Consider the following 13,874-nt stretch of genomic DNA (forward strand, 5'->3'; position numbering starts at 1 on the left):
TCATCAGAAGAAAGGAGGAACGCCGTTCATACCTCTTCCTTTCTCTCATAATGGCTCTTGTAGAGCATGGTACACTTTGCTTTTTGCCACTCGGAAACCCACTGTGGGACGATTACTCTTTAGACTTAATAAAGAATGTCACCAAGATAAAGAAGGCTACCCACAAGCTAATGGAACAATATGGGAGTGGGAAGAGTATCGACCAGATAATGAATCAACCCCCTACATCTTTACGAACACCAGAGACATTGTCGGAAATGAAAGATTCGTAATTCAAGTGGCACAAGCTCAAGCGGACCTGCGTGTCCAGAGTGTGGGTCATATTCCTGTTGGTGTTAGTGATTGTATTATTGTTCTAAATATAGATGGATTAAATAATAGTACTTTCTTAGCTTCCCATAATATGTACTTCGTATGTGGAAATAAGGGTTATTATCGCTTACCAGCCGGCTGGTCCGGAGTATGTTATGTGGCGTTCCTATTACCCCCTGTATTCTTAGCACCTGCATCCTATCATAAAGATTTGAAGTTGTTGAATAATGTGACTGTAAATAGGTATAAATGTACTCTATCTATTGATGATGTTGACCAAACCGACACTAGCTTACAGCAGTATGTTGATTTTAACTTAGGATTGTTTTTCTTTGTTGGAGCTGCCCTAAATAGTAGGAAGGTTCGACGATTAACCAGAGTTGTAGAGGCTGTAACGAATCAAGCTGCTGCTGCTCTTGGGAATCTTACGGAAGAATTACAAATCACTAGAATTGTTGCGTTACAGAATCGTATGGTATTAGATGTTATGTTAGCAGATAGAGGTGGAGCATGTAGAATTATCGGAAGTAGTTGTTGTGTATTTATTCCTGACCACACACCATCTGTTTATAACGCTATTAATAAATTGCATAAAATCGCAGCTGAGATTCATACAGAAAATGGCACTTGGACCTTTTCTGGATGGTTCTGGGCATTGATCACTACATGGGGATGGAAAGTTTTAACTGGTCTCTGTATTATTGTAGCAGTTTTGTTTTCCTGCTGCCTCTGTGTTCAGTGTGGTCCCTTAGTTTGTTCTTTATGTGTATCATTTTGTATTCCTGATAAGAAAGCTATTGCCAATGTCACTTATCAGAAAAACTTAAACAAGGAGGTGGAAGAGATGATGAAAATTGACATATCTGATGATTATCCTAATAAGCCGAATGTCTTCAGTAAATGCTGAAAGGGTCGTTTGTTGAAAACTAAAACAGCGATATGATGAAGCATTCACTGAAGACATGAATTCTCTACAGTCAAAATGTGTTTCTTGTTTTGTGTTGACTAATGTCCGGACTCCATTTTGTATTGTCATGTCTCCACGTGCTTTGCACGAGAAGAGTCCTACCTCTTCGCTAGTTGTTCTTGTGATCTGCCTAGTAACAGTCTATAAATAGCTCCTTTGTCCGTCTGGCGCATGCCCAGACTTGACCACATCTGTTATCAGTTAGTCCTTGTTTGACCATGTTTTCGCGGGCTCAGGATTGTTAACTCCGCCCACATATTGATCCTGTATCGAAAATGTCCATAAATGGTAATAAATTCTGCTCTATGTTGTATCCACCCACTTATGAGCCCCCTCTGTTGTGTATAAAAGGGGACCATGTACGCAAGTTCTTTGTGCTACTCTATACAATACTGAAGAGTGTTGTGTGGGTTGTAGGACCACCCTTAAGGGTTAATAAACTCTGTCTTTGTATTTGCAGTTTCCGTGCCAACTTCCTTTTAGTTTTCGTACACAGGAGGGCGAACCCTTGTACTTGCGGGCCTAGCTGGGGCCTGTACTCATCACCCTACCTTTCAGTGTAGAAAGTTGTAATACAACCACTGATTTCTTGTCTTTTTTCAATTTTTTTTTCCTTGGATCCACGCACCCAACGCGAGAGAATCCGTGCACCCAACTCAATAGGATGCACGCCCCCTGCGCGCATTTTGCCGTTTAAAAAAAAAAAAAAAGGGGTCCCCAGGGTGTCCTTCTGGCACCCCCTAAGCACCGCTAGAGGGTCAGAGTATTTCCACTCTGCCCCCCTTATAAGTTTTACACACTTATTCCCCTTGCTTCTTCAGTCTCGGTTCTACCGAGGCAGAAAATGGCCGCCAACAGTTCCTGGTTTCGAATGTAGACAAACACTCGATAGCCAATTAGCATTCAGCGAGCGATCGGGAGGGTGCGAGCTCGGTTCGGGGAGGGTGCGCTTACGGTGCGGGTAGGGTCCGCGGATCCTCCCCAGCCATAGATATATATGTACTTTTAACTCTAATTTTATCAGGAACTACTGAACAGATTCACACCATTTATGCAAAAGGCACGAGTCTGAACTGAGGACTACCTCTTTGCCAAATTTGGTGTTGTTCCATTCAGCGGTTCGGGTTGTAGCTGCGACAACAGATCCTATGGGAAATTGCATGTGGAAAACGCGTTTTTGGGACCCCCCTTTTTTCTTAGCCCCGGCTTGACTAAACCACGAAACTTTCAGGGTAGGAGCGGAGCGGAGCTGGCCAAAAGTTTGGAAAATTTCGTGAAGATTCGTCAACCGGCGCCAAAGTTATTCCCAATAGAATGTTGCGGATTTCCTATGGAAAATAGGTCCTAACTATAAATATCTACTGGCGACCGCCAGTAGATAATATATATATATATATATATATATATATATATATATTTGAAGAAAAAGAGTTGCCCCTCGATTGGACCAGCACACACAGAGGGATACACGCTGTTAGAGGCAAAGGCAGCTCTCACAAACACCTCCTCAGCTCCTCCACCACTGCCGACGCGTTTCGGGTAAACACCCTTCTTCATGGGCAGCTCTTCAAATATTGGTGGCCTGCCCGGCCACGGACTAGCACTGCCGCGTGATCCATGCGGGTCCGTTGCGGTACATTGCAGCCGCTTACACGGAGCAGCGGGTGCTGATATGATTTGCAAGGGTGATTTCATGAACTACTGTTTCCTTGGGGAAAACGTTTGTATAAGGCAGTTGACGGCACACAGCCCACTTGGGAAGTAATTTTTGGAACTACAAGCCCCATGATGCAACGCACGTACTCACCTGTGCTTAATCTTTAAATTTGAAATAAATGAAGGGGATGAACTGTTGTTCCGTTGTTGGCCGTCATTTGCTGTTATGCTGCCCATGAAGAAGGGTGTTTACCCGAAACGCGTCGGCAGTGGTGGAGGAGCTGAGGAGGTGTTTGTGAGAGCTGCCTTTGCCTCTAACAGCGTGTATCCCTCTGTGTGTGCTGGTCCAATCGAGGGGCAACTCTTTTTCTTCAAATATTGGTGGCCTGCCCGGCCACGGACTAGCACTGCCGCGTGATCCATGCGGGTCCGTTGCGGTACATTGCAGCCGCTTACACGGAGCAGCGGGTGCTGATATGATTTGCAAGGGTGATTTCATGAACTACTGTTTCCTTGGGGAAAACGTTTGTATAAGGCAGTTGACGGCACACAGCCCACTTGGGAAGTAATTTTTGGAACTACAAGCCCCATGATGCAACGCACGTACTCACCTGTGCTTAATCTTTAAATTTGAAATAAATGAAGGGGATGAACTGTTGTTCCGTTGTTGGCCGTCATTTGCTGTTATGCTGCCCATGAAGAAGGGTGTTTACCCGAAACGCGTCGGCAGTGGTGGAGGAGCTGAGGAGGTGTTTGTGAGAGCTGCCTTTGCCTCTAACAGCGTGTATCCCTCTGTGTGTGCTGGTCCAATCGAGGGGCAACTCTTTTTCTTCAAATATTGGTGGCCTGCCCGGCCACGGACTAGCACTGCCGCGTGATCCATGCGGGTCCGTTGCGGTACATTGCAGCCGCTTACACGGAGCAGCGGGTGCTGATATGATTTGCAAGGGTGATTTCATGAACTACTGTTTCCTTGGGGAAAACGTTTGTATAAGGCAGTTGACGGCACACAGCCCACTTGGGAAGTAATTTTTGGAACTACAAGCCCCATGATGCAACGCACGTACTCACCTGTGCTTAATCTTTAAATTTGAAATAAATGAAGGGGATGAACTGTTGTTCCGTTGTTGGCCGTCATTTGCTGTTATGCTGCCCATGAAGAAGGGTGTTTACCCGAAACGCGTCGGCAGTGGTGGAGGAGCTGAGGAGGTGTTTGTGAGAGCTGCCTTTGCCTCTAACAGCGTGTATCCCTCTGTGTGTGCTGGTCCAATCGAGGGGCAACTCTTTTTCTTCAAATATTGGTGGCCTGCCCGGCCACGGACTAGCACTGCCGCGTGATCCATGCGGGTCCGTTGCAGTACATTGCAGCCGCTTACACGGAGCAGCGGGTGCTGATATGATTTGCAAGGGTGATTTCATGAACTACTGTTTCCTTGGGGAAAACGTTTGTATAAGGCAGTTGACGGCACACAGCCCACTTGGGAAGTAATTTTTGGAACTACAAGCCCCATGATGCAACGCACGTACTCACCTGTGCTTAATCTTTAAATTTGAAATAAATGAAGGGGATGAACTGTTGTTCCGTTGTTGGCCGTCATTTGCTGTTATGCTGCCCATGAAGAAGGGTGTTTACCCGAAACGCGTCGGCAGTGGTGGAGGAGCTGAGGAGGTGTTTGTGAGAGCTGCCTTTGCCTCTAACAGCGTGTATCCCTCTGTGTGTGCTGGTCCAATCGAGGGGCAACTCTTTTTCTTCAAATATTGGTGGCCTGCCCGGCCACGGACTAGCACTGCCGCGTGATCCATGCGGGTCCGTTGCAGTACATTGCAGCCGCTTACACGGAGCAGCGGGTGCTGATATGATTTGCAAGGGTGATTTCATGAACTACTGTTTCCTTGGGGAAAACGTTTGTATAAGGCAGTTGACGGCACACAGCCCACTTGGGAAGTAATTTTTGGAACTACAAACCCCATGATGCAACGCACGTACTCACCTGTGCTTAATCTTTAAATTTGAAATAAAGGAAGGGGATGAACTGTTGTTCCGTTGTTGGCCGTCATTTGCTGTTATGCTGCCCACGAAGAAGGGTGTTTACCCGAAATGCGTCGGCAGTGGTGGAGGAGCTGAGGAGGTGTTTGTGAGAGCTGCCTTTGCCTCTAACAGCGTGTATCCCTCTGTGTGTGCTGGTCCAATCGAGGGGCAACTCTTTTTCTTCAAATATTGGTGGCCTGCCCGGCCACGGACTAGCACTGCCGCGTGATCCATGCGGGTCCGTTGCGGTACATTGCAGCCGCTTACACGGAGCAGCGGGTGCTGATATGATTTGCAAGGGTGATTTCATGAACTACTGTTTCCTTGGGGAAAACGTTTGTATAAGGCAGTTGACGGCACACAGCCCACTTGGGAAGTAATTTTTGGAACTACAAGCCCCATGATGCAACGCACGTACTCACCTGTGCTTAATCTTTAAATTTGAAATAAATGAAGGGGATGAACTGTTGTTCCGTTGTTGGCCGTCATTTGCTGTTATGCTGCCCATGAAGAAGGGTGTTTACCCGAAACGCGTCGGCAGTGGTGGAGGAGCTGAGGAGGTGTTTGTGAGAGCTGCCTTTGCCTCTAACAGCGTGTATCCCTCTGTGTGTGCTGGTCCAATCGAGGGGCAACTCTTTTTCTTCAAATATTGGTGGCCTGCCCGGCCACGGACTAGCACTGCCGCGTGATCCATGCGGGTCCGTTGCGGTACATTGCAGCCGCTTACACGGAGCAGCGGGTGCTGATATGATTTGCAAGGGTGATTTCATGAACTACTGTTTCCTTGGGGAAAACGTTTGTATAAGGCAGTTGACGGCACACAGCCCACTTGGGAAGTAATTTTTGGAACTACAAGCCCCATGATGCAACGCACGTACTCACCTGTGCTTAATCTTTAAATTTGAAATAAATGAAGGGGATGAACTGTTGTTCCGTTGTTGGCCGTCATTTGCTGTTATGCTGCCCATGAAGAAGGGTGTTTACCCGAAACGCGTCGGCAGTGGTGGAGGAGCTGAGGAGGTGTTTGTGAGAGCTGCCTTTGCCTCTAACAGCGTGTATCCCTCTGTGTGTGCTGGTCCAATCGAGGGGCAACTCTTTTTCTTCAAATATATATATATATATATATATATATATATATATCAGCACTGCATGATTTTAGTAAGATTTACAATAATACTACAGTTGATATGCCAGTTCCACTAGAGATCTTAACTGTGAGCTCATTTTATGCCTAAAAACACGTTACTAGGGGGCAGTTTCAATAGTCACCCATGGAGTACACTGTATGTACACATTGTTATCTCAAGGTGCTAGGTCTACCATATTACCAGCCCTATATCCTAGACACATTGCTTTGATTAGTATATAGAGATTCTCGATGGTCATACTCCATTAGCCAAGGTCCATTTATACTGTTCTCCAAGGTACCCAGGCACATGTGTTGGTATTCAAAGTAACCTGTCTATTCGCAGTATCTTTTTCAATGTGCAAGATTAGCAAAGAATACCTCACTTCATCCAAAGTGTTAATGTATTATACTATATTTGATTACTCTTAAAACATAAGGTTTTTGTAGAAAATGTGCAAATTTGCAAATCATTCCTGATGGGAATCAAGTAATCTTTCTTTTGAGTCCCATGGAAAGGTGCAAAATATATCAAAATCAAAGTGCTAATGCATACCACTGCAATCAATTACTTCTAACTGATTCCCTTGTCCTGCATATTGGACTGCAAGTTATCTTCCTATCGAAACCAATAGAAAAGTGCAAGTGCAGGCCCTGTAATATTTAGTTTGCTTATAAAAAAATGGTTGTTTCATAAATTATATTATGTTGAATTCATTCCATCAACATTGCACCTAAAGATACCACTAATTAAGAGGCAAGGACAATGATGCATCAAATGCTGTAAGAGCAGAAATCTGCATACCATATCATACATAGGGAGCAAATAGTGGCAATAGCTTTATCCATCAATTTCATCAATATCTAAGATCATAGCTGTAAAGTGCCATATTATTTCAATTGCCTAGTGATAGACCCCACGTGTTTACCTCTATGTATGTCTTTGTAAAAGAAGGGGAAGGAAACAAAATAGCATGAATAAGTAAGGACTGGACCAGATTGACTCTATAATTAAGTTTAAAAAAAACTCACATAAACCCCAAAATCAATAGAGAAAAGGATTTGAACATTTTCCGTTGAGTTATAAAAACTTGTGCAATTATGCATCTGTATTAAGACCCCATGGGATATCAGTCCCAATTGTTATAATCCACTTGGATTCTGCTTTCCTTAGGGTCAATTAACGATAACCACCTCTTCTGCTTTCCTTAGGGTCAATTAACGATAACCACCTCTGATTCTCAACGGGATGTGTTCAATTCCAAAGAAAGTAAAATTACTCAAGCTACCATGATGGTCCTTCCACAGATGTTTCGACAGGGCATACGTGAACTCTCTGTTGGTAATTGCTCTCATCTGCTGCAGAATGAGCAGTTTTAAATTATTCACAGTACTACCAATGTACTGCTTCCCACATCTACATTCTAAAGCATGTCGTTTTGCTCAATATACTTTCTCTGATCTTCTTGTTCTCACCACTGAATGTTTTGATATCTGTATAGTTTTGTCCATATTGGCACACTATTCATTTTCAACACTTGATTCTAAGCCAGGTTTGTTTCAATGCCCCTTTTTCTGGTCAATGGAAATAACTTTGTGTCAAAAGATCCCCTAAGGAAAGTGACTTCCTCTATGTTTCACTGAGATTTTCTGGGGTTTGATCTCTTAAGTCTTCATCCTTCCTGAGTATTTCCCAGTGATTTGGGTCTGGGTGATTCATTGGTTGTCTGAGTATCTGTATTGCTGTATGAGTGTCTGTGTGGGTAGGTGCGGGGTGTAACTGCCTGCATGAATGAGTGAGTAGGTGAGTCAGAGGCTGTATCGGTTAGTGAGTTTGTCTGTGAGGGGTTGTATGGGTGACTGACTGTGTGTATGGCTGTGTCTGTGAGTGTTTGCTACAGTAGAGGACAGTATCACAGCCTACAGAGTTCTTCACTGCATACCCCACATCTAGACAAGGCTATTATCAGGCTGTCTTTGCCACCCAAAGTCAAAATCAAATCACAAGGGAACTCGGCACACATGCATACAAGATACCTTATGGCATAGAGGTAGAAAGCAATTCTCTGCCAGTGATTTGCTTGAAAAAGGTGGCAATAATTCCGATAAAAGGCAATCTTGGTACTATGTCTCTCCAGATCTATCTTTACATTGAAACTTAAGGGAAAGTTCAGCACTTGAAGCTCTATGCAGTTAACTATAACTGAAATTCACAAATTACTCCAATTATGTGAACCAGGATATGCATTTTAACCAAAGATAAATAAAGTAACCACAATAACACAGTGAGAACATGTTGATACTTCTGGTAGTGCTAGCATATAGCCTGCATGAACCCTTGCCCTATCCCATTGTCCTCAGAGTTCTACATCTAAATATTAGTACTTCAGACAGTGTGATGCAACAATCAATGTACTTTCAGAATTAATTGCTTCTGTAAGTCAGAGTCCAGCTTGTCAGTACAGATTTGCCTTTAATTAAGAGTTGTCTGTGGTCTTCAGGATTTTTCGTACCATTGTTAATATGGCTATATGGTCTGTACACTTTGTATAATATTGATTAATCATATCAAATTCTTTCCCGTTCAGATTCTGCTACTCCAATGGAAGACAACACATTTAAAATGTTAAAATGTAAGTAAATGTGAAATATATTGTTTCCTAAAGTATTACTTGTGTAAAGAGTATTTGTAAAAAATGTTGCGCATCGTTTTCTGTATTCTTTCCTACGCTCTTAAAGCATTCTCCGCTTTGGGTTTTAATGTGAGTGGAAAAGAAATTAAAAATAAGAGAGTGACAAGAGGAATTTGAAGGACAGTATCAGACTAAAGAAGAATGGGAGAATAATCCTCTGCCACCAAGCCCTTCGTGGAATATTGTTCAGCTGCACTTCTTTAGATTGGAGAAGTGGAGTAACCAAAACCTTGTTGCTAATTGCCCATTAGTTTGATGATGTGAGAAGAGCAGCCAAGGTGTGCTTGGAAATCTTGCAAAAATGAGGACGGCTGAAAAAGCAGTGGCCTTCAAATGAGACTAAGAAAGGTTTAGGCCATGCCTAAGATCCTTTGTTGTCTGGTTTTGTGAACTTCCTTGACTGCCCATCCCCATCACGATGTGACATTCCATTTGAAAGTTCCTCATTGAGAGTCAAGCCATCAGATTTTATATGGCCTTTAGGGTCATTGTCGACATTGATAAGTTAGTATGCGCTTTGCTGCCATGATGCTGCTTTGGCACACGTTACTACATGACTTTATTCTTGCAAGACTCTGTTTATGCCTTTCACATGAGAAATGTCTGCTTTTCACGTTCTCTGCTGAGTTCCTGGAGTTTAGTCTGAACACAATGTGCAAGGTCGATAAACAATGCCCCTTGCTATTCTGTTCTGGTCAGTCTCTAGCACCTAGACAAAACATGCTACATACAGCTGCAATGCTGAAGACTCGTGCTTTGATATTACGGGGATGCATGTTGTTTTAACACACACTTGGAGAGAGGCCTTTTCATGGAGAAGAGCTATGCTGTTCCTATGAAGTAAACCTTCCATCTAGGGTCTCCTGTCAATGCCAGAGATCTTCTTTTATATAATAAACTTATTTCAGTCAAGGGGAGGGTGGTCTGGCCTTATAGTCCTTTTTCCACGGTCGTTATATAATGACTTGCACCTTCGTACTCTATGGAATTGTAACAATGCTAATTGAGCTGAGTTTATGCATTTTGCTGCTGGTAGTGGCTCGTATACTATATTGTAGAGCACAATAGTTAAAATAAACATTTTATACTATTACGGGGACTCTGCCAATTCTTATTGTCGAAAAGTACACGTGAGCAAGCAAAAGGGTATGTCTTGCTACCGCGATTCCAGAGAGAGTCGGGAGTGTTGTGTCCTGGGTTGTCTAATCATTTGTAGCTTCGTGATTTTTGGAGGAGAACGAATGAGACACTATAGCTAGTCGGTTTTGGGATTTTAGGTACTAAGGTGATAGGTTGGTACACCCCCATACACTGAGGTCCTGTTTTCCTGCGCATAGTTCTGTGTAGGTACAGAATCCCTGCAACATGGCCGCACCAACATTTGGTCTAGTTCTTATCTGCGAGACTCTGGAGTAGTCCCTTTGTTTGTCCACAATCCCCTAACCTCTGTTTCCAGAGACAGCTGTGACAGTGTAACCACCTATATTGATGTTGTATAGGTTCTTTCAAGCTTGAAATCTTAAAAGGTTCCTTCTCTTTCTTCTTAACCTGTGCTTGCGCTGCCACGCTTTAGGTTGTCATTCTTTGTTATTCATTATCACAGTTGACATTACACCGCCTAATTGGGCTGCTGTCACAGCTTATTTGACTCAAAATGGTGACCATGATGCTGGTGTTGCACTCATTTTTGTTGCAGAAGCTGATGCGGCTTACTGCTATGAGGTGTTTTATTCTTGGGTCACCTTTCCGGCGGTGGATGGAACAGATAATTTGTTTCATGCATATACTGCCACGGCCCTTCCTCATGTTTATCAGCCTTATAGGGCTCTTGAGGTTCCGCTAATGGCTTGGCAACACCAAATATGGTTTAATGGTGCCCTTCCTCACCCAATAACGCTGGTCCATTTAGGCACCTTTATCGATAGATGGGGCACGTGGCCCGTTTTGGCTGGGTATACTCCACACCCATGTTATCTGCCAACTGCAACATTTGCGGAACTCCGCGTATTGCATACATCCTTGATACGTGTGCATAGAGCTGTTATACAGTTCATGTCTCGCAACTTCCAGGTGGAACCAGCTAGACCTGGTGGTGTAACCATCAGTCCCCTCATGGTTAATTCAGTGATGGGAAAGTGTCCACAGAATAAGGATGAGTTCCCTTATTGGCTTGTTGAAAACAACTAGAGGCTGTTTTTCCAAATACTACTCCTATGGAGAAACACAGAATCTTGACTAAGGCCTTAATTTCCGAATTAGCTGATTGTAACACCTGGGGCATGGTGCGTGCGGCGGTGTATTTGAAGTGTTTTGAGACTCCCTCCATGACTGTACTCCCTTCTGTGATAAAACGTGTTCAAGATGAACACAGAGCTGAAGCGGCTGTGGAGTTGAAAATGAGACTGGGGGGGTGTTCAACGTGGTTGCTGACATGATCCTTGCTAATGTCAAGGGTGATGCTGTAAGCTTTCAAGTGCGAAACCACCTGGAGGCTGTTGCAGAAGCAGACAAGCCACGCAAATTACCAAAGATTATTGCACAGGCTTATATAACCATAGGCAACAATAGTATGAGAGTTAAGCCTTTTACTCAAATGCAGACGCAATCTCAAATGCAAAAATCCCAGATTGATAAAGACGAGCGCCCTTTCTTTCCTAAAAAAAACTGGAAAAATAAAAAAATAGGGGGAGCAACAGCAGAAGCAAGGTTCGCGTGCTGGTTCACCGACACCTGAGTCTTCTGAGCATACTTATGACTTGCGCGACCGTGCGAAAAGTAAGACGCCTGATAGATTTAAGGTCCCTGATCAGTGCTCTATTCATTCTTTATGGGAGACATTGGACTCTCAAATCAGTGGAAGGGAGCGCCAGGATCGTGGCAAAGGTCCGACCACTCAACAGGGAAAAGATCAACCTCGACAGTTTGACGTTAAAGCCAAACAAGAGGTGGTGCCTCGTTTTCGATCCTTGTATCAGAAGAAAAAAGTTGCCGCTTTAACAGCAAGATATGCATCAGACAGTGAGAACACGATTCTTGGACTGGACATGGGCAGTGACTCTGCTCGAAAGCGCAGCAAAGGTTACCAGAGTGCGGGAGGCTCTGCGTCCCTGTCTGGAGGCGAAAACAACTGATACACTCATTACAGTAGAGACAGCAGATACCCGGGTTTCTCCTCGGATAAATGACTCTATTGGATTATTTTCCAACTTGAGGGTGATGTACAGGGTTTAATTGTGGTAAATATTCTTTGTTACCTAATACTGAATTTCATACGGAATCTTTAAGTAAAGTAAAATAGCTCAAAATAACAAGAGGCAGAATCCGTGGTATAAGAGGTTTTCTAAATGGGCTTTATTCCATCAGAAATGGCCGACTCGAGTCGCGGCCTTCAGGTTCCGTCACCACGAGGGTTCAGGAAGTGAAGTACAATACTTTATTGACAGACATGTATTTTTATAATAAGTACATTACAATGAAACGAATGTAGAAGGCGTAACATTTGATAAGAAAAGTGACATAACAGGTACGTAATCGAAACTAGGCGTAATAAGGAGCGAAAAGAAACATGATTGGCTCTGGTTATCTTACATAGGTGGATCTATACGATAATACTTAACATAGATGCGTGCGCAGCAGTATGACGTGTGATTGACGTGCAACTAGGGGGTGAAGGGGACTTGACGTTTAGCTTTACATGTGGAGACGAGAAGTCTGGGGGGTCAAGTCAACCTAATCCCAAATCATATCTAACATCCTATGTTTAGAGAACTATGTTATCCACAAGAAGAGACTCTCGGACAGAATCTATTCTATACTGACTGTGTGCGTGTACAAGCGTCTAAGTGTCTATATGAGATGCGAGGGGCAGAAAATTCTCCATGGCAGCAGGGCTATGAATCACTTGCAGGAGGACGGAAAGGCTGAGTCCTTTGCTTGGTAGCTAAAGGAAATGTTTACCTAAATCACTGGACAGGAATGCATCGGCTGAGGAGCAAAGTAGATAATTCGAAGGTGAAATACAGCTTCTTGGCAGGCAGGCGAAAACTGGCCGAGGCAGGCACCGTTAGCTGCACAGGGAGTAGGACAAAGTTCATGGATACAGATGCGAGCTCAAGCTGAAGCTGTCAGAGACAGAGAACAGGGAAGGCTTTGAGGACAGAATCGGGCCTACTTGCCTGAACTGTAAAAATAGAGTAACTTAGCCATATAAAGTCGGTGGCCTTTCATACTTAGGAATCGAATATCCAGCCCATCGATGGCGGATCTGACAGAGAACATGTTGACGGTGGACACACATATGTTTGCGTTTTGGAAACTGGAGCTGGAGGGAAACATACATGTACTTGTGACATGCACATAGAACCGTTGGGGTCCAAGATAGGGGACATAACTGATTAGGAAAATCCACATTTCCACATTCCCTCCTTGTCCCCTACTTGCCCTTCAAGAAATATCAATCTTCATCATTCCATCGATTTGCTCATGGAGCATCATTTCTTCTTCCTTCTTCTTCCGGCATTTTGAACGAGAATTTGGATATGGAATGCATGATGTGGCACACAGACCACAAATCGCTGGTCCACATTGCAGGCATAAACAACAACTGAAGAGCATAAGAAGGCCAATACCTAGGAAGGATAGAACTCTCCATCCCCAGGCTGATATCACACTCCAAAACCACCCGGACCACGTCCAAGTGCCTGGATTTTCGTGTATCTGGCTTACAATCTTATGAAGGCGTGTTATAGCTTTATATACAGATGGCGAATTTTCTGGTATGAATATGCAGCAGCTGGATCCGATGACCCTGCAAGCTCCGCCCCTATCGGCCAGGATGACGTCAAGGACAAGACGATTCTGGAGAACAACAATTCTCATCACTGATTGTTCCTCTGTCAGATTGCCTAGGGCGGCTATAGTCTCGTTTACTACAGCTTCGAGAGTCTTGGTGAGTCTGCGTATCAGCTTACTATTTGATACGGTACCTATATAGGGAAAGATACCTTTATTGAAATCTACATACTTGTCCCATGCCGTCTCAGTATAATTGACAACTGGGAGATCTCTACGCTCTCTTTTGTGTACTAAATG

The 13,874-nt window shown here is 43.9% G+C and overlaps 1 protein-coding gene across 1 annotated transcript in view; it reads left to right on the top strand.

Moving 5' to 3' along the window:
- Positions 1-13,874, top strand: part of LOC146830013 (GTPase IMAP family member 8-like) — a 448,734-nt gene that overhangs the window by 121,131 nt on the left and 313,729 nt on the right. The window contains exon 2 of the mRNA XM_085604250.1: positions 8,679-8,723. Within this exon, the coding sequence (XP_085460376.1) occupies positions 8,693-8,723 (31 nt within the window). The 5' untranslated portion in view covers positions 8,679-8,692. The remainder of the gene's footprint in view (positions 1-8,678; positions 8,724-13,874) is intronic.

The sequence above is a fragment of the Triturus cristatus genome, chromosome 5_1, assembly GCF_964204655.1.
Source record: "Triturus cristatus chromosome 5_1, aTriCri1.1, whole genome shotgun sequence".
Lineage (NCBI taxonomy): Eukaryota > Metazoa > Chordata > Amphibia > Caudata > Salamandridae > Triturus > Triturus cristatus.